This window comes from Bombus bifarius, unplaced genomic scaffold (assembly GCF_011952205.1).
Source record: "Bombus bifarius isolate JDL3187 unplaced genomic scaffold, Bbif_JDL3187 scf7180000008140, whole genome shotgun sequence".
Lineage (NCBI taxonomy): Eukaryota > Metazoa > Arthropoda > Insecta > Hymenoptera > Apidae > Bombus > Bombus bifarius.
Genome location: NW_022884468.1, coordinates 887036 through 909084, shown reverse-complemented (window position 1 = coordinate 909084; position 22049 = coordinate 887036). Strand labels below are relative to the sequence as shown.

Sequence of the window (22049 nt, the reverse complement as noted above, 5' to 3'; positions counted from 1 at the left end):
TACGTAACGAGATGGAAGGGCAAAAGGCCAAGGTGTCGAGCTGTCACACGTGGTCGAAGGCCTAACCGATCGTAACCGTAACCAGACAATCCAGATTCCTGCACCCTTCCGTTGCTAGACGATACGGAGCGTGAAATCAGGTTCGAGTTCCTGTAATGACCAAATCAATGCACGGCTACGTACACGGTTCAATGATCCATGTGATATAACGACGTTTTATTTATGCTTATTTACCGCTTATCCATGCTATCGTAACATTGATTGAAAATATACTTTTAAAATAGCTATTAGATCGACGTATATGAAATATCGGTTCTACAAATTTTCAACCAATTTTATCCATTAATAGTTTCACTGTCACAGTATTTCTCGGTGATTTACGTTATTAAATTTTGTTCAATGATTAAGATAAGATAAATGTCTAACTAAACTAAAAGATTAAGACTAAAGGATTAAAGGATTAAAAGATTTTCAACGATGCGAATGGATTATTCAATTAGAATACTCGCATCTTGCATTATAAATCAAATTTAACGAGGTTCTTAACATGTTAAATATATTTAACAAGAATTTTATCGGTTTTATTATTCGTTACATTGGATTGATACACGTGAAGTATCACCGCGTTTCGTCTCAACAATTGCAATACCGAAGAAATCGCTAAATATTGTCAGTTTCTTCCGATACGATTGTTTAGTCAAACGAATTTAGCAAAATCGAGCAGGTGTATGCACGCAAAAGGCTTTATTTCAATTGTATAAATGCACACCGACACGTATCTATACCCAATTTGCTTCGGCGCTATTTTTAAGAGAACCGGTTTTGTAAATTTCATTGAAATGTGCAAACATTCGCCTTCCTATTTCGTTGTTTCAGTTTTGTTAAATAAACCGCATTGTTCTGGCGAACCATATAAGTTTGCTTAAAGGGGAAAGCCAGGAAATAGCATCGAAACAATAGTCTCGAACAGATTATTGGAAATAATCCAAAGTAAGCGGTAAAAGAAGTCAAATGAAATTCAGCTATTCGACCATTATTCGTCGCCTGATGCAAATAAGAAAAGCAAAGAAAATAAACGAATGCAAAAGCCAAAACGTGTGGAAATAGTGTCATTACTTCAAAGAAATAACTAGAATTAATCAATAGAGTAGATTTGAATTGAAAAAATTATAAATTCGACGAATTCTAGCTATCATTATAATACAAATATATTAATCAACTGTCTTCACGAAGAAATAAAAATTACATGGTAAATGATCATTCTTATTTGTTACGACAGCAAGGCGAAAGTAATACAAACTCATCCTCAGTATTTGCAATTAATTTAATAATTACGCTTATTTATATATTGCGTAAATTTATCGTTGGTAATTTATTATTGGATAAACTGTTGGAAAACGATTTAATAAACAAATAGCGATGTATCGCTTGCCTACGTTGCATTTAATAATCGCATTTCATCGAACAGTAGTCATGGTATTACAGGCTGTGCAAGGAAAATAAAGTCATAAAACGTTATGAACGTCGTCTTTGGGGAAGGAACGAAAAACGAAGGCAACAAATTCGATACTCTCGAACCACAAAGTTGATTGCTTTATGTCGATTCCCGTCGAGTGGAGTCGAAGACATTTCACGGGAACGAAGAACCGACGGCCGGAGAAAGTATCTTCTCCTACCGTGTCCAATCTCTCGTGCTCTCCGCTTCGTTCAGGCATTTCGTATATTTTAATCTTCTTATTGGAAGGAATGGATTTCATCACGTAATACCTGCGTATACCACGAAAAGTCGTCCGATCGAGTAGTTCGTAACGCTACCCTACTGGCTTGTTCACGAAAGGATAGCTTCGCGCACCGAAGGCGCTACGTTAGAGACTTTCCCTGTTTTACATTCGTTCTACATTAGCAAGCAATTTTTCGGCGGTCGTTCGTACAACACCAGAGAGTTTTTCGAAGTGGAGCACGCGTGAAATTTTTGTGAAAACGAGCGCTGCAACCGTGTGACCGAAATCGGTGAAATTCCGCGTCCAGGTCAATGAATGGTAAGAAGAGTTTTGTCGAATCTAAATATACCAAAAAATCCGTAATTCATAGCAAATTCTTTTTTTTTTTTACTTCACTTATAATACTACATTTAGGAAATTATGTTCACACGTCTTTTGTAGAAATGTTTTAGACTCATTGCTAAGAAATGATAATCATATTGCTAAGATATAAAAGAAGGATATAATAATGACACGTATTGTAATTTGGTTCTGTGCGTTATAATTTGTGACAAACGAGCTTCGCTCTTATAGAAAGTTTCAAGGATATTGCCTTTAATAAAGCAGTTCCTAGATTGCATTCTGTAGTTATGTAATTATCTATGTAATTGTGCAATTATCTACGAACACGCACATATGAATGTATTTATGTAAGTGAATCTAACAAGTAAAAACATTATGTCATTCGAAGAATCATTCAACATATATGTATATATATATATATATACATATATGTATCTAAAGAATAATAAATTTTCAAGGTACCGGAAAAATATTTGTTACCTACAATATTATCAAATAGTAATGCAGCATTATTACCGTTTTAACAGATTGCTGCTGTTCATAATGACATAGCTATTTCTAGTCTTCGATTATAGGTTGTAGTTAGAGAAATTTTAGGATCGCTGCCATCAAGGAAGCTAATAATTATATTTGCGTGGCCGTGCGATCGAATTTTCTTACGTGTGTACCTGCTTTCATGTGTAACAGGGTCAAGCGTGACTTTGTTTTCAGATCGAAGATATGCAAATATCTTTGGAGTTTGAACTGCGACCAGACAATTCGAACCACCAGCTTCCTGGAGAAAATGAACGATGAGTTAATTTTCCTATTACGTGAATTCCTTCACGGCGTAATTGACGTGACGCCATTGTTAATGATTTGATGACGGAATAATATTAACTACGCGTTACATGACACCCCGTCGTCTTCAATAATAACAGTGATAAAGAACTCTACCAGCACCGGTTGCATAATTAAATAAATTAATCCGATACAAGCGTACCAACGACTAGATGCCAGATTTTTTACAGATAAAACCTCTTATCATTTTACTTTTCATTTCGATATTTTTTTGTGTCTGTAATTTTTTTGTGATTGTAATTTTAATGGGGAAATTCTATCTAATAGTTATTTTAATTGTAGAAGTTTCTAATCTAATCTGTTATTTTTATACGTACATACATATTTACTCGAGGTACAAAGCATTTTCCTATTTTTCACGGCAACAGGCAAAGTTTTCTGAAAGATGGTGCAATCTCAAAAAGCAGAGCTCATTGTGTATTAATTTCAAGGCCACGCGGGGCACATCGAGTCTTGAAGTATTATATAACAAACATGCTGGCTGCTTGGTGATGCTACAAACCCGAAAGTTCTAAAACTGGTGTCGCGTAAAGAGTAGGAAAACGAAGCTCAAGAATGTATTAGGTCAGCAAGTTCGAGAAGAAGCCGCGCGAACTCGCATCACCTTTCTTTTTTCTGATGAATATTTCAGCAGAAAACGTTGTAAACTGTGTCGTCTTGCAATACCGACTTTTAAAGTTATTTGATCAAATAAAACGAGCCCCTGGTCACGAAAGTTTGCTCGTTACCCCATAAGACGCATTAATTTACATCGCGTCGTTTGAAAAACGCCAGTCTTACGATTCTTTTCTTTTTTTTTTTTTTTTTTAAAGTCGCTGACGATTCCACTGCGATGAGACGTATATCACTTGAATGAATTTTGCGCTGTATTACGTTCTTTTTTGAGTACTTAGTATTATATTTGAAACCTATGTAGATACGTATTTGAAGACATGTAATTATAGGTGTGAGAAAACTATTATTCCTATTTTACTATATTACTTTTATATATTACTATATTACGTTTTGTTATAAAGTATTTTTGCAACAAAAGAGTTAGGTAAAATTTATGGTCGCTTACAGTCAGAAAGTCTACGTACAATTAAGTAAAACAATTACAATTCAGTTGAACGCTTTAATAAACTTTTCCCTATTTTCGTTATGAAAATACTTAAAAAGAAATTGCTAATCCTTCCGCTACATTTTCATCGATACGTTTGATAATCCAATTATAGTTACATAAATAATGAAAGCAGGAAATATTTGTTTATTCCGTTTGTAATCGTAATAATTTTTTTATCGATCTTCCCACAAGAAATCCTTTTCCGTTTGAAATTACGAAGAAACTATATAACAATCGACAGCGAGCACGCTCCAACAAAATGAAAGTATTCCCCGATAAATATTAGCTGAGTCCATTTTGTAGAGCGCAGCATTTTGAAAGTGAGAGTTCAAGTAAATTACCTTTCATTAACCCTGCAAACAACTGTGAATCTAAATTTCATTTCCAGATAGATTATTAACACAAGAATACACTGTGTCATTTAATTTTCTTCAATTTTTAATACCACAACACTCGATATTTGTAAAACCGTTTCATCATCAGCTGATATGGAAAGTCGCGAAAAAATTAATTACAGTGAGAAATCTCGTGCAATTTGCCACTTAAGCGTCCTTCGAGAAGAATCTATAACAAAGAAATTTCCATCCTTTCTCTGTTATTCCACCAATAATTTTATCGCTACGATCTCTTTGTGCTACACTCGCTGTTCTTTCCTTAAAATGTAAAACGCGCCATTCTCTACAGGAAAGAAAAAAAGAAAAATATACTGCTTTGCAACGGAAAGAGCAGTTTCAATTTGTTACGCCGCCTAAAACATCTGCACGCCAGCCCGCGCGACCGGACAACAACCGACCTGCGTAACGTCACTTCGACCCTCAATAAACCTAAGGGCCCACCATAACTTTCACTTTCCTGTATTGTTTCGCCATGTGTCGTCAATCTGTTTATCCTGAAGAATGTCTTAAGCCTAAAAGTATGTTCGACGCACATCTGGTTTTTTAGAGAGGTCCTTGGGTTTATTAGTCGCACTTAAAACACGGAGAAAGCGGGTATGCACCCATGAGGAAAATCTGAATAGCCCCGTAATAAAATAAGCCAGATTTTTCTCACGCACACAGTCATCTATCCACCACGATGGTAGGAGACTCCCTACTCATCCCTTCGAGCAGTAATGCAGGTCATGACCAATCGACACCTCGGTTCGTTACCCTCACTTTTCCTAACGAAATTGGGAACAGCGAATCCGCGTTCTTTAGGCACAGGGGCACACCCACACCGAACTTTTCTTCCGTATGAAAAAAGGAGCGACAGTCAGTCTAAAAACTAACGCCTAACGCGGCAGTCTACACATAGCGCGAGATTCGCATACTTCCCGCAAATCTTTGTCGGTTCTCGTGCGACAAGTTGTTAGCTATCTTTTCGGCATCAGTGTAGTCTAAGTGTTGGACATATATAATTTATAACTCTGTGAATCCCAGGGTTATACAAACTCAATCACCCCTTATTATCTCAACGGAAATCAGGGGATCGATCAATTCGTGGTGTCGATTGTTATAATCGTAACGGGGATTTACGACCCCCGTTGACGTCTCTCCCTGCGATTACGTCTCCCCGCGATTGGTCGAAATTACATGGTCCTTCGAGCCGGATTTCGTGTCGCCAAAAAGTGCACTGACCAGTGACTATACAGTGTCGCGTGAAATCCAAGTTCCAACCACTTAGGCAGCTGATCAAGGGAACCGCCATCGGAGAGAAGCACCTCCGTCGCTCAGCATCTACACGAACCCACGCCGCATCGTAACGATCATCAACCGAATCCCAGATCAACGTCCATTTGATCAAGGTAAGATCGTTCCTATCATTAAAATAAAATATGGCCCAGGCTGAATCAATCAGCACGTTACGGCGTAGACGAGGCGCCCTAGCCCGTGGACTAGCAGCCATAAGACGCGAACTCGATGAATACGAAGCGTCCGGGAAGGCAAACAGACTCGTCCTAATATCTTGCCGCAGCTCGTTCGATGAACTTTGGAAGAGGATACTCGAGGTTCAATACGAGTTAGATGTGTTAGATGAGGGGGAAGATGCGCGTGTAGATTCGTTATCGCAAGAGCATCGGGAGCTTGACGTGCGGTTCCTAGGGCTCTTTGAGCAAATCTCAGCAACAACCCCGTCGACTACAAACATAGGTGAGACACGCCGGAAACCAGAGCCAACCACCGTTCCAGAGGTCCGCGTGCCCCAATTCGACGGCGCCCTCGAGAACTGGACCTATTTCTACGACACGTTCTCATCCATAGTGGACCGTAACGAAAGTTTGACGAATGTCCAAAAGTTCCAGCATCTACGCTCATCTATAACTGGACGGGCCGCACAGAGTATCCAGTCATTAGAGCTCACAGAGGCCAACTATCCCATCGCGCTTGACACACTGAAGGACAAGTTCAATTGCCCCCTCCAAATCTGCATGCGCCATTGGAATTTGATGCGCAACTATCCGGAAATCAAAAGGGAAACCCCAGAAGCCTTAGAGGATTTGTTGGAAACCCTCAGCGTAAACCTAAAAGCGCTCGAACACCTAAAACAGCCCGTCACATCGAACATGGCCATGATCGAATTGATCGCGTCGAAATTGCCCTCGTCCAGCCTGCGTAAATGGCAACGCACACTGCCCCGCCAACAGGTGCCATCCTATCAGCATCTGATAGACTTTCTCAAAACACGGGCGAACGGGACTCAATTCCTCTCTAAAGAAAAGGAATCAAAAGGGTCAGCCCACAAACACCACCGTCAGCGGACCACCATACCGCATGGGCGAACCCTTGCTACAACCATCAGAACGGTGGTGTGTCCGACCTGCAACGGGCCTCACGAGATCAGACACTGCAAAGTCTTCAAGGCCAAATCAGCGACCAAACGTTTTCAGATCGTGAAGAAGGCATCGTTATGTATAAATTGCCTAGGCAGAGGACATTCGCTGACACAGTGTACATCGGGTTCGTGTCGTATCTGCGGTCACCTACATCATACTTATCTACACCGCGAACAAACCCAGGTAGACTCACGGTCGTCGAGCGGTCGATCTTCGAGCGGTCGATCGTCGAGCGGGCGATCGGCAAGCGGTTGGTCGCCGAGCGGTCGGTCGTCGGGCAGTCGCGCACCGAGCGGTCGGTCGTCGGGCAGTCGCGCACCGAGCGGTCGGTCGTCGGGCAGTCGTTCGTCACACAAGCGAGCCCCCACCGGACAATCACCATCTGGATCTTCGAAGTCGCGGTCGTCCCACAAGTCGAGGCGAACATCCGACACTTCACGGAGACGGACATCTTCGTCTCCAAGAGGGACGAAAGAGCATGCCTCGTACGAGTCACACTCAGCCCGGATCCAGAACATCACCCCAACCTTCTCGTCCAAGTCCCAACCGGGGCACAACTGACTGTCTGAGACTACGACAGCAAGGGGGATCGGACTAGCAAACACATCTCCCCTTACCCCTCTGCATCATGATCTGTTGGCCACAGCACAGATCAAGGTTTTGAACAAACAGGGACAACCAATCCGAGCCCGAGCCTTACTCGACACTGGGTCGAGCATGAACTTCATGACGGACAAGCTCGCGAATTCCCTCGGTATAAAACAAGGGAGATGTGCGATTCAGATCGGAGCCCTCGACAATTTGAGCACCACGGCAAAACGATACACCACGGCCACAATCACGTCGACGGACGGCAAGTATAAGAAAACTTTGAGATTTCTTATTATCCCCGCCATATCGACCTTTATACCAAGCGAGCCCATCGACCCCTCGAGTCTGGGATTACCCAGAAATATTCAACTAGCCGATCCACAATTCCATTGCCCAGCCCCGATCGATGTCTTACTTAGCACCGGATCAACATTTGCGGCGCTGTGCATCGGGCAGGTCAACCTGACGCAACCAGACGAACCTGAACTACGTCTACAAAAAACACGGTTCGGCTGGGTAATCGGGGGGAGTCCAGCGTCCCAAACCGCGATAAATACGTTCCACGCAACCACAACGGCTCTGCAAGAGGACCTCGCACGGTTTTGGGAGATCGACGAGGGACCGGCCACTACGCATCTTTCGGAATCTGAACGACTATGTGAAGAACATTTCCGAAACCATGTCCGACGAACCAAGGAAGGCAGATACATCGTTGCCCTACCATTCAACGAAAAGCTTTCCTCACTAGGGTCATCGAAGGCCGCTGCAATGAGCAGGCTCGCCTCTCTTCATCGCCGATTCCAACGCGACAAACAATATGAAACCGCGTACAGTGCTGTGATCCAAGAATATTTAGACTTGGGTCATATGACGAAGATCAACACGGATCACGCCACCGACCACGGATATTATTTACCACATCACGGCGTGATCAAGGAATCGAGCGACACCACCAAGCTCCGAGTTGTGTTCGACGGCTCAGCTTCAAGTACCACGGGAGTGTCTCTAAACGACGCCCTTCATACGGGCCCGAAATTACAGGAAGACCTGAGACACATCCTATTGAGATTCCGGTCATTTCAATATGTCCTTACCGGCGACATCGAAAAAATGTACCGTCAATTCATCCTACGTCCAGAAGATCGTCCTTATCAAAAGATTCTGTGGCGTGCCGACAACGGAGAGATCGAAACCTACCGACTCAACACCGTAACGTTCGGTCTATCCGCAGCCCCGTATCTGGCCATCCGGTGTCTCAAACAGCTGGCAGAAGACGAGGGACCGCGATTTCCGAGAGCAGCGCAGATCCTACGGCGAGACTTCTATGTCGACGATGCGTTGACCGGAGCCGATACGAAGGACGAAGCCTTATCAGTCAGGAATGATCTCACGAACTTACTTAAGCTAGCCGGTCTAAATATCCGCAAATGGGCATCAAACGATCGGGATCTGCTACGAGGGCTACCTGAGGAAGACACCAACCAGAAATTGCATCTCGGTGAGTCATCTACGTTAAAAACACTCGGCGTCTTTTGGAATTCAGCCGACGATGCCATACTATATTCAGTCAAGACGAACAGTGACACCTCCCGAGTCACAAAACGAGCAATCAGCTCCGTCATCGCACAAATCTATGATCCATTAGGATTGCTCTCGCCGGTAATCGTTCGAGCAAAAATGATTATGCAAAAGGTCTGGACATTGAAGGTAGATTGGGACGAATCCCTTCCGACAGACGTACACACCGAATGGATCAAATACCACACCCAATTGCCGTTGTTAAATGCGGCAAGGTTCCCTCGGAAGACCATCATAGAATCCGCAACGAAAATTGAGCTACACGGATTCTGTGACGCTAGCGAAAGGGCATATGGGGCGTGCGTCTACGTGCGGACGACGGACCGAAAGAACAATATTTGGAATCGACTCCTCACGGCGCGGTCGAAGGTAGCGCCGCTCAAATCGCTCTCCATACCACGTCTCGAATTAAGCGGGGCACTTCTTCTGACATCCTTGATTTCGTCAATACGACAGGCCCTGACGACCAAGATCTCGAGGATAGTATACTGGACTGACTCCACCATCGTGCTCCATTGGATCAGGTCTTCGCCGCACACCTTGAAGACATTTGTGGCGAATCGAGTCGCTGAGATACAAACCAAGACCAATATCTCCGACTGGCGTCATGTGCCTACCGACGATAATCCAGCGGATCTCATTTCCCGAGGCCAGACGCCCAAGGAATTCCTATGTCCGTCCATTTGGAAAAACGGGCCAAGGTGGCTCCTGCAAAGCGAAAACTATTGGCCAGTCTGGAATCCGACACCGGTAGTCGACCTCCCGGAGCAAAAGAAGACGATCTGTCTGAAGACGACTATTAACGATAACACACTCCTCCATCGTTATTCGTCTTGGCCAAGACTAATAAGAATCGTCGCCCGGTGTCTTAGATGGAGACATAAGCAACACCGATCTGCCCATCTCACCACAGACGAACTGACTGCAGCGCACAACCGACTCATAAAAATCGTCCAATCCAGTCATTTCGCGCCTGAAATTCGGATCCTCCAGAAAAATCGAAGCGAGGACGTTGGAGGGAAACTACAGCCATTAAACCCCTTCCTCGACGAAGATGGGCTACTCCGGGTAGGAGGACGACTAGCCAACTCCGCCATACCCTTCAGCCAAAAACACCCGATCATCCTACCAAAGTCCCCGGTGACAGAGCTAATTATCGAGCAAGAGCACCGGAACAATCATCACACGGGGACACAAGCTACACTATACGCGGTGAGACTGCGCTATTGGCCAATCGACGGCCGTAGCCAGGTATGGCGCACTCTCAGAAGGTGCGTCCGCTGCTGCAGAGCCAACCCTCCACCAGTGGAATACTTGATGGGTGATTTGCCAGAGGCGCGTATTACCGAATCGCGGCCGTTCACGAACGTCGGAATCGACTACTGCGGCCCATTCTACATCAAGGAGAGGAGGGACCGCAACCGACGTAAAATCAAGACGTACGCCGCCATATTCGTCTGTCTGGCGACAAAGGCGGTCCACATAGAGTTAGTCAGCGACCTAACCACCGACGCCTTCTTGGCCGCGCTGCGCCGTTTCATCTCGCGGCGAGGATACTGCGCAACGATCCTCACCGACAACGGCACCAATTTCGTTGGGGCTAACCGGGAACTGCAAGAACTCCGGACGCTATTGCAGTCCGACGACCACCAGGATAGGGTACAGACTTTTCTCGCCGACCGACAAATACAATGGCGTTTTAATCCCCCGAACTCACCACATTTTGGCGGTCTATGGGAAGCCGCGGTTAAAGCGTTCAAACGCCATCTCATCCGCGTGGTCGGCACGGAACTCCTGACCTTTGAGCACCTCAACACCCTCGTGATAGAAATTGAGGCCATTCTCAATTCACGCCCACTGACTCCCATCTCATCCGATCCGAAAGATCCTCCTGTCCTCACTCCCGGACATTTCCTGATCGGTGACACACTAACCAGTTTACGGGAGCGTGATTTCAGGACAGTTCCATCAGGCCGGCTATCCAGTTGGCAGCGCATTCACCAGATTAAGCAGCACTTCTGGAGCAGATGGTATCGAGAATACCTAAATGAGCTAACCCGCCGCAACAGATGGGACAAGGGCAAACACAACATTCGTGAAGGCACCGTAGTAATCCTCAGGGAGGATAACGTGCCCTCTATGCAGTGGCCTTTGGGCCGCGTAATCAAGGTCCATCCAGGAGCCGACGGCATCATCCGGACCGCTACCGTGCAGACGGCAACAAGCATCCTGGACCGCGGTGTCAAAAGACTGGTCCCCTTACCCATCCACCCAGATCCAGACGAGGCCGAACGTCCACACGGAACGAAGGAGGTCACCAACGACACACCTGACTCCACAGCCAGAATTTGATCGGTGCCCTCTCAACGGGGGGAGGATGTTACGCCGCCTAAAACATCTGCACGCCAGCCCGCGCGACCGGACAACAACCGACCTGCGTAACGTCACTTCGACCCTCAATAAACCTAAGGGCCCACCATAACTTTCACTTTCCTGTATTGTTTCGCCATGTGTCGTCAATCTGTTTATCCTGAAGAATGTCTTAAGCCTAAAAGTATGTTCGACGCACATCTGGTTTTTTAGAGAGGTCCTTGGGTTTATTAGTCGCACTTAAAACACGGAGAAAGCGGGTATGCACCCATGAGGAAAATCTGAATAGCCCCGTAATAAAACAAGCTAGATTTTTCTCACGCACACAGTCATCTATCCACCACGATGGTAGGAGACTCCCTACTCATCCCTTCGAGCAGTAATGCAGGTCATGACCAATCGACACCTCGGTTCGTTACCCTCACTTTTCCTAACGAAATTGGGAACAGCGAATCCGCGTTCTTTAGGCACAGGGGCACACCCACACCGAACTTTTCTTCCGTATGAAAAAAGGAGCGACAGTCAGTCTAAAAACTAACGCCTAACGCGGCAGTCTACACATAGCGCGAGATTCGCATACTTCCCGCAAATCTTTGTCGGTTCTCGTGCGACAAGTTGTTAGCTATCTTTTCGGCATCAGTGTAGTCTAAGTGTTGGACATATATAATTTATAACTCTGTGAATCCCAGGGTTATACAAACTCAATCACCCCTTATTATCTCAACGGAAATCAGGGGATCGATCAATTCGTGGTGTCGATTGTTATAATCGTAACGGGGATTTACGACCCCCGTTGACGTCTCTCCCTGCGATTACGTCTCCCCGCGATTGGTCGAAATTACACAATTCATTAACTCGAAACAGTAGAACAGCCATAGTCGTATACGCAGTGCGAACGGTCACGAACGAGGCGTAACTAATTTTCCTTAACGGAAGCCGTCGTATCGAGCCCTTATCGTATCCGTAACGCGGCGCGATAGCCTGGCGAATTAATTCAAATCCAAGTGGTACGTACAGCCGGCGAAAGGTATCGCTCTTGCTCTTTATTAAACGTCAGATTTTTGGCAATGTAGGTCGTTCGTTTAATTTCCGCATCAGTCAAGGACGAGCCGTCTCGACGACCGGTGTCCCGTAAAACGCAACCGGAGGAGGGAACAGATAGATCACGGATGAATATGGTTCGACGAAGAGGAGAAAGGCAACGAGTAAAAGTAGGTAAAAGCGAGAAACGAAGGAACGTGGAACGTGCAAGCCTGAGAAACAGACAAGAAAAAGAAAGAGGAAGAGGATAGAATCGAGCCAATGGCAACCGAGGAACAGAATTCTCGTGCTGTTCCCAGCCTTGTCTGCTTCGTTTTCTCGACGCAAAATGAAACTATTGCTCTATCAATCGGTATTGTCTCCCTCTCTCCTTCGCTGTCCTTCCGTTCTTTTTCTCGCTCGTCCGCGGCAAGGAAAGAAAAATCGAGACTCGTCCCTTCATTCGTACCTTCGTTTGTTGCCCGTTCTCTTCCTGTCCGTCCTTTGGAACACACCGGCTGACCTTTTCGCGCTTACCAGCGTTCATGCGCGCGCGACAGAGCGCGTCTTTCACGAACTTCACGAGGCTGCCAAGCTACGAAGCTCGGCTAAGAGGAGTAAGCCTGTACACCCGCTGGCTGCTGGGATACCAAAGATTCCTTCAGAGATTGCGGACGGAATTTCGCTGTAGTGACGGACGAACTTGCCCCCTTTCTCTCCCCTGCCGTGTCTTGTCTTATCTTAGCCCTGCCGGTATTATAGCCCCAACCACTTCACTGTGGCCCTCCGCGCCACGGCGGACCGGTATCCCTCCGTAGACAGATAAAATTCCAGGAAAAGCGAAAAGGCCCTCCGCCGACTCTACTACTCTCTTTTCCTCTGGAAACTTGAACCAGCCTCACCACCGTCGAAACTACGCGGCCGTATCCTATATCCTATCGGAACCCCGAACACCCCTTCCGCACAGACAGACTTTAAATCGAAAGATCTTCGCTTAGATGGATCCAGCGTCACGTTTCGCCCTTGCTCGATATCCTGTCCTACTGAATCGATTTCGAATCCTCGCGAACGCTCTAACCTAATAATTCTTACGGGTTACGGTTCTTGGTAAAGGGCCGACGATACTTGGTAATTGAATTGCGTTTCGGCCAACGAGGATCGATGGTTCATCGACACGTGGAACTGGCAATTTTTGGTCAGTCTTTGGATAGAGATCGGTAATTTTTCAATTTTTTTAAGATTCCATTTATGGATGTTCTTGAGTTGAGAATTTCACAGGATGACGAGTTAGGCATATTCGATGAATTGTTTAAATTTGATCTTTCTCAAAATCTACGATGAAGAAACTAGACGAGTAGAGAAAGAATAGATTTACTTTTGCCTGGTGAACGATATCTTGCTGATCGTTCTACTCAAGGGTTACCTGTATTTCAATAAAAGATTTACAATATTTGTGTAACATGGATGAACGACATATAACAGGTAGAGTAATAACAAGTTTTCTCATTGTACCTTTTTTCACGATTTACAATTAGATTCTTTTAGCTTTTGTAACGTCGATGTATTTGTTGTATTGCTGTACTCGATATATTTCAATATTATGTGTTATTTGATGTAATTCATTAAACTTCAATTATTTCATTTGGAAAGTTGCTTGAAATCTGTGTTTGAATTTTCGACAATTTATCTGACAAACAAATTAATTTAAAAAGGAGATTTATATAATATTACGGTATCGATGCGATTCAATTGTATTTTGTTAAAATTGGAGAAATATTTATTTTTGCACGTCGAATGAATTTAACCATCGACTGTACAACGTTTCTTTTAATAAAAGTTCCATAAAAATTTTTGACCGTAACGTTTTGGTCCGTATTGGGTTTCGTGGTTAGAATCGAATATGTCTACATCCCCATTTTTTTATTTCTTTTATTTTTCTACCTATACCTTACTTTTTGTTCAATTTCTGCTTGGTTACTGTGACCCTCCATTACCAGAAAACTCGACTCAATCATCGATTTGTGTATTTACCTTGCTTTTGGAAAATCGAATCACGTGCACAAACCAACGTTTTATTCTACATTGTACGTAGAACCGTGTTTCGGAAGTTGCGAGAAAAGCAAGCATTGTTAAAAATCTGTAATAATTACAGTCACTTGCAAAAGTTGTTATATACAATAACATTTCTATCTATTAATATGTAACATAATAACAACTATATCATAACAAGATACGTCAATCCACAGAAGTATTTGAACTAATAAAAAAACGAACCGTGAAATTCACAAAAGATCGTAAAATTTCAGTATCTTAGATCATTAATTGTATTAATATTTCGTAAGGTTTCCTTCTTAATTATCTAATCTTCAAATAGATTAAATAATGAAATGGAATATAATGGATTATAAAATATAGCAGATAATAGATAATAACGATGATAGAAGAACTGATCTAATAAATCAGTTCTTAATCTTCTCATAGAACGCACTAATTTTGCATTGTCTGTCTTTATCTGGATGTACAACTTACTTTCGCTCATTCATATTTTACGTCTTACGCTGCTTCCTGTAACTCGCAATTTCATTTTGATTCGTACAAAATCCCATTGAACGTAATGGTATTAATGATAAAAGCGGAATTCTATAAGGGTAAGAATAGAGTGAAAAATTTTCACATTTACCATCTTTGATTGATCCGTGCTGATACCTTTTATGGTATATTAACATATTTGAGGACGTTTTGTGCATTTAATGACTTCGATATTGTTCCGCTGCATATTAATTTCTCATTAAAACTCTAATTATCATTTTTAATGAAGACTTCGAAAAATGTTTGGTCACATAAAAATGTTATGCACATAAAAATGTACCAAACGCAAGAACAATTTTTCACGCGTGTTATTTAAGAAAACAATTCAATATAATCCGCGTATATTATTCACAGTAATGAATCTGCTGCCAGAACTTTTTAAATAGTTTCACTGAAACACAATTTCAGTTATAAAAAGACGATTCTCTCTCGTTCAATATTAATCATCCAGGGAAAATACTCACTTTACGCGTTCGTATGAAATTCATAAGTAAAATCCAATTGTAAATGCGAATGTAGAACGTGAGTACTATGTCGAGTATCACCTGATCACGATTTATTTATAAACTTTCTTCTATTGCTTCAATTTATTAACTATAAATGATGCTAAGTTAAAAAAAAAGAACAATTGAAAGTTAAGTGAAAACATAAACAGATCACAAGGAAACGTAGAACTTAAAACAGCGATACCAAATAACGCTAGTACAATAATTAATTTTCACCGTGTACGTTTTCATCAGAGACTGTAGTCTAATGGATAAATTATATAAAATCAATCATTCCTACTATATACTAGATCAAACGATATTATAATACAATATCGTTGTGACATTGTAACATTGGAAAATGCAATGATTCAAAAGTTAATTATAAACAAATAACAAACAATTATAAAATTTTTCTTCCCTCAGTAAGAAGAGATAATTTCGATAAACCTCTAAACAATATTTAAAACACTTTATACGTCAATTTCTGTTCAATAAATAAACTCTTCTCACATCAATCATGCACCCATTCTTTGTCATCGCTTTTCCATTGCTTTGTTGTACGTTCAATGCATAGCACTTTCTCCGCTTCATCTTTGCAACCCATAAAGAAATTTTGAATATTTATGAACGATACGAATGCTTCAGTCTGTAATTAAAAGCATTGTAGGAACAATCGTGGAGAACGTTTCGTTTTAAAATAACAACGGGCATCGCATCGAGTTCCGAATAACATCAATTCCACGAGGCTCAAATATACTCTGATGTCAGAACCTGTTTGGTGAAGAAGAAAGTCGATGTGCCAAACTTGACTCTCGAACATTGGCCTTACAACTTTCTTGCTGGCCTCCTTTTTCGTGTTTCTTTCGCGTTTCCACCTTGCTCGTCACCACCCTGATAATATTTAATATTGCACGCTACATCGACGTATTTACTTGTTTCTCGTTATATTCTGATCGAATATATGCTTGCAATATGCACGTTATGACTTGACAGTAATTTAATAGCCATTTCATGTGTGTTAAATAAATATTTTAATCTTTTAATTAGATACTTTTAATTTAGATAGACGAATTATGAAGAAAGGACAATCGTTTCACTTTTAAGTGATTAATGCGATGATTAAAAGTTATTTCAAGCGAATTAAGGTTCCTGTCGTATTACCGGGCTAATTATCATAACGAATTTTGTTACGTTTTCTGATACGTAAATCTATTCTGTTTAAAAAGTGATTTATATATTTGTAATATAACATGTATATTTATTATATACATTTTCAATTTCTTACAAACTCTTTTCCTATAATTATTCAGTTGATAGAATTAATAGGTACGTAATTAAATAACGAAATTAAGATTAAGTATGTAATTAACGTAATTGAATGAGATAATAATTGAGCGTCTTATTTGTTCAAAGTGCCATCGTACTCGTATCTATTTTCTTTTTATTATTATGGCTAAAATAAATTTTTACCTAAACTTTCACTCGTACAATTAAGAGTTTATTTCAATACTTTTGTTAGAAAATTAAATCTGTGTACGAAGAAACCTAAGCCGTCGTAACATACAAAGTACAAAGCCATAATAGAACAAGTATTTCGCTTTATAATAATACGAATATGGATGATTTTGACCTAGGATAACCACGTAGTTACTAGAACTATTTATATTCTTGTCTTCCAAATAATAACCAGATTTGAATTCTGCTCTACATGCTTTCTTGGGAAAGATTATTAAAAATCAACGATGGGTAATTAATTAATTCTAAACGCGTCAGGACGCGCAGCTTGCAAAGGACAACGACAAGCCAAGTTATTGCATCGGGATACGTGCTCGCGATATCTGGCGATAAAATTTGCATTAATCGTTCTCAACAGCGAAGAGAATACAAGAAACGAAAACTCCATGGTCGAAAACACGAAATAGATTTTATACGAGAAAGAAAATCAATTGCACCTAAACGTTGTAAAAGTGTCTTAGGAAAGTCTATTTTCTTACGTTACACAATCAATAGTATCAACCATCGTACATTTTTACGCTTGTTTGTGTTACAAATGTTGGGCGAATGTGATAGATCTGTTAATTTAGAAAATTAAAAGTTACCCGAATGGTTTCTAATGAAAACTCCGTTCCTTCTGCCGTAATAATTTCAGCGATCTTTCAAGAAGTTTACATGGTTTCACTTCATCACTGATCTTCGTATAATTTCAGTTAACTTGCTCAACTTGTGTCTTCAATATCGAGCGATATTTCGTTATCTTACTAACCTGTTGACTTCCTCCTACGGTTCTCCGATGGAATTTAAAATATGAAACCGTCGCGGTTACTCCATAATTTGCAATCTTTCATTTCAATTCGATTCAAAGCGTTGGTTTTTAGAATTCCAATAAACGTCTTTCAAAGTAAAACTCTACGTTTTGAAAACGAGAAGAAAATTATTTCTGGCGTAAGCCTGTACGTAATATGGATTCGTTAAAAATTTTAATTAGAAATACGTACGTATACAAATATACAGATGCATTCTTATTACAATAAATCGCGAAGTAAATTTTGCAAAAGAAGATAGAAAAGAGACAATGTGTGAAAATTCGAATCCCTCGCACTTGTCGAATGTGTGTGTTTTCTCATTAATATTCGGGACAGAAATTGCTCCAGAAAGGCGGACAGTTAATAAAGTTTCATAATTACCATACAGCCGGAAAAATAAACGGAGCGGAATGATTCTCGGAGGGAATAAAATTTAAATAGGTATGTTACAATCCCGTATTTCTGCTGGTATCATAGAAATAACATTTTTCCAGCTAATTAATGAAACCCGAACGGAGAAACCAACTAATTGACACGTTTTTGCCGCTTGTATGCTTGATTAACCTCTACCAATGGAATATAATTGCGTGTTATACTTTCGAATTTATATCGTTTACGAACGCCACGATTTGACGATCGCTCTAATTAATCTGCTAATTACTAACATGAACAGACACGATCGGAGATTTTGCTTGCTTGTAACAGAACAGCACATCGTTATTAACTTCGTTGTTACATTAGCCGCCGGATTGAATGAAAAATAGAATGCGATCTTTGTAATTAACTTGGATCGAGTTTGAACATAAAAAAAGACCTGAATTCAACAATCAGCTCTCTCTCTCTCTCTCTGATTTGGTTTAACAAACTTCTCATTATTGTATTTTATTGCCGTAACCAACCCCAACAGAATTTTAAACGAGCCCCCTTGGTTCACGTGATTTTCGAGTTTTAAAACAAAGAGACCCTATCGGTAATTAACACGACGAAGTTTATCCTAAAAAAGCATTGACGTGAATTGAAAATTCAATTTGGAGATAACTTCAATAATATAATATATATATATATATATATTATAGAAACTATCTTGTTTTGTGCTTGCAAGTTCAATAAAAGTTGGATTATCAATGATTCCATTCTCAATTTCCATGAATGTTGTTAATTAAAATAATCTATATTCCAATATTTCATGATATTCAGGACCTTTTATTAAAAATTTCGATAATACAGACTACGAGAATGTGATATTATATTCGGATGCGTCTACCTTGAAAAGTTTAATAAATCATACGACTTCTAGATTAAAATACTTCATGAAAAGTATTAGTCGTTAAATTGTAATATATGAGCCAGCAATTCATAAATAGAATAGAATACAATTTCGTAGCATATATCTGTATTCTTTCAAATATTAAAATCCGTTATCATATATTTATGAAGATTCGAAAAAATTATACTGAAATCCTTTTAGATAAATACACACCTTCTATATTTACTTCTTGTATTTATTTCTCTTTTGGCCATAAGCTACACGTTCACAACATTTCCAATCCTTCCAAATATATTTATCTCGTCTATTTGATCATCGCCTTATTATCAACAAGTCGAAAGAGTTGCTCGTTCATTCACAAGTATATAAACAAAAACGATCGTCGGCTGACATAAACGAATCAACGAACAGGCAAAAGGAAAGACTGCACAAAGCGCGTCCGCGTTTCCAAGTGTCTTAAAACGAATCGAAACAAGGGGAGCACTTTAATCAGTGTACAAAGAAGAATGACAGGATGGATTACGAAAAATCTAAGGAGATCAAGTATAAAACGTCGAAGTAAGAGGTCCGCTCTGAGGTCCGCTAACCTTAAACCGAGTGTTACGTATGAGCTTTTATTATAGGAACTACCCAAGCTGTGCGACTTACGAGGCGAACCGGTGGATTGTGTAGGTAGCTCTAGGTGGCGACTGGTACGAGAAAAGGGTTGTTGTAACAGCAAGAAGAAAGGAGCACGAGCGGCGTCAACGAATAAAGGCAAACGGGGTTGTGGGGTGGGTTGTGAAAACAAAAAGAAAGAACGAAAGAAGAGAGAAAAAGGAGGAGAGAGAAGGGAATAGAGGAGAAAGTAGCGCGCGGAACGGCATTACGTAGGTGCAAGAAGAGCAAAGGAAATAGAAGAAAGCGGCAGAACTGAAGACAGGCAAAAGGGGAGCCGCAAAGGCCACAGAGTCATCCAGTGACTGCACGTTCCCCTGGCCCGTCTCCAAATCTACTCTACAAGCTTTTTCTATTTTAGCCCCTTATTTTTCCGTTCTTCTGATTTATCGTTTTATTGTTCAGCAGCCGCTCTGACGACCGCTAAACCTGGCTCACCCCCTCCTGTCCCACCTTCTAACAGACTCTCGATCCTTTTTATATCCCACGCTCTCCGTTTGTGCGCGGTCTCACCTCTGATCGACACGTAACGATGTTCGTCCCGGGCCAAGCCCCAGTCTACGACCGATCCACAAGTCTCTGGCAAGGAAACATCGATACAAGCTTTTTGCACGATGCTTCTGGATGCTGGCCATATTTTTTTGACGCGTTAACGAGCATTTCGTGTGAACAGACAATTTCTCAATTCTGAGAACCGGTATTCCGTAGTCTAATGATCGTAGTGTTATTTCTGACGTATTTAGATCAACGCGATGCTATTTTACTTTAATCCTTAAGATCGGTGATAGATCGTTGGCGTTGGCTTTTGGCTAATTAGCCGGATCATTACTCTATGTCCTATATATAATTTATAATAGTTTAAAAAAAGACTGCGTAAAAATACGTATGTCAATGCAAAAACGTATAACGCATACTGAACGATCTTCTTCATCGATCAATACTTGAATAAAATATTTGATTCTGTATCATATTGTTAGAAATATCGTTTCTTACGAAAACATAGTACGCAACATCTTCAACGATCGACAATCTCGTTACTCGTGTATCTAGTACAGTAGAATTTTATTAAAAGGCGTTCACTATCGACTGTCACGTGAATTTCATATATTTTGCTGTAGGAACAGCGGTAGAATGAAGTATACTACATTTACTTTTCGCAGTATATTATATCGCACTTGCACGCTTCTTCTCTAACATTGTGATCCAAGTCATTCGCGTTGTTAACTCAGTCGATGAAATTTCTTATTTTAATAATTCCAAATAATTCAGCAACATGGATCACCGATGATCATCGTGACCGTCAATGTGTTAAATAAACCTGAAATGCGCCACAACGAAACACGGACTGGTAGTTGAAACAAATTACGAGAGGATCGGATTTTGATTAATTAAATACGCAGGTAATTTTATGCTAATACGAGGATGGATTTTTGCATTCTGAATAAAACCATCACGTGCATGCTCATTATACCGGTTTCCCATGACTTATCGCGCTTTACAAGCGTTCAATATAGTTTTCTGGCCATGTATCATTCGTGGAAATAACCCGAATGCTCGAGGCAGGTATCGGTAGCGTGTACAAGGCCAAAACGAGGATGAGTGTACTCGACCAGAACCTGCACGTGTATATGTATATTTGAAATAAACCGAACTGGGCCTGGCCCTTTCGAACTGCATGATACACTTATGATCCGCCAACGTTAATTACTAGAATAATTGTACATCTGAAAATTTAAGCATTCCATAGATATACTTCGCTCGAGATTAGATCGAGCAGCACGCGTAACCCGACTAAGATAACTTGTACGTTGTTAATATTCCCTTGGAATATTATTTCAATCTTTGTCTAAAGGCAGCACGTATATTACCGGCTTTTCTAGCAAAGTATTATATTTTACTATATTTTTGCGTTTAACCTGCAGGTTCATAATTATTTAAAGATAATCGTCTCTAACTTCTTTTACGTTCACTGTCTTTATTTTCTTTCTCAGCTAAATTTCATCAAATGTAAATTTTCAACATCAAATTTCGCTACGAATACTCACTTAACATACTCCACGTTTCTATCAATGTATATTATTTAATCATTTAAATCTTTGAAATTGAAATCTTTATATAACGCGCTTTTCTTGTATTTCCTGTCGATATTTCCAACATTCCACACTCGATTCTTTCATTTCAATTCCCTTCGAACGTTTGAAACACCAAAACTATAGAACGCAATAAAAAAATCTAATCTTAATCTCATGTTAATCCACTTTAATCTTTGACAATCATTCAAGATACGATAGAAGCGAACGAAGAAGCAGAGCCGAGGTCGTCGATCACGTAGCGCGAAGTTCAAAGTCCCAAGCGGCCAAAAGGAGGAA

General features: G+C 41.0%; 2 protein-coding genes across 2 annotated transcripts; both read left to right on the top strand.

The window, feature by feature from the left end:
• Positions 1–3982: 3982 nt before the first annotated feature.
• LOC117208556 lies at positions 3983–11397 on the top strand. Its single transcript, XM_033449773.1, has 2 exons — positions 3983–3988; positions 10255–11397. The coding sequence occupies exon 2, from the start codon at positions 10304–10306 to the stop codon at positions 11336–11338; it is 1035 nt and encodes a 344-aa protein (XP_033305664.1). The 5' UTR covers positions 3983–3988; positions 10255–10303; the 3' UTR covers positions 11339–11397.
• LOC117208560 lies at positions 5819–9483 on the top strand. Its single transcript, XM_033449781.1, has 3 exons — positions 5819–6941; positions 7464–9196; positions 9268–9483. Exons 1-3 carry the CDS (start codon positions 5819–5821, stop codon positions 9481–9483), a joined length of 3072 nt encoding a protein of 1023 aa, XP_033305672.1.
• Positions 11398–22049: the final 10652 nt, after the last annotated feature.

What these genes read in the sequence shown, in the direction of transcription:
- LOC117208560 (XM_033449781.1), top strand. Translation starts at nt 5,819, where the DNA reads ATGGCCCAGGCTGAATCAATCAGCACGTTACGGCGTAGACGAGGCGCC. An exon ending in GCTGACACAGTGTACATCGG is followed by an intron (nt 6,942 to 7,463) that starts GTTCGTGTCGTA and finishes TGTTGGCCACAG; the next exon opens with CACAGATCAAGGTTTTGAAC. An exon ending in AATTGCCGTTGTTAAATGCG is followed by an intron (nt 9,197 to 9,267) that starts GCAAGGTTCCCT and finishes CTGTGACGCTAG; the next exon opens with CGAAAGGGCATATGGGGCGT.
- LOC117208556 (XM_033449773.1), top strand. Translation starts at nt 10,304, where the DNA reads ATGGGTGATTTGCCAGAGGCGCGTATTACCGAATCGCGGCCGTTCACG.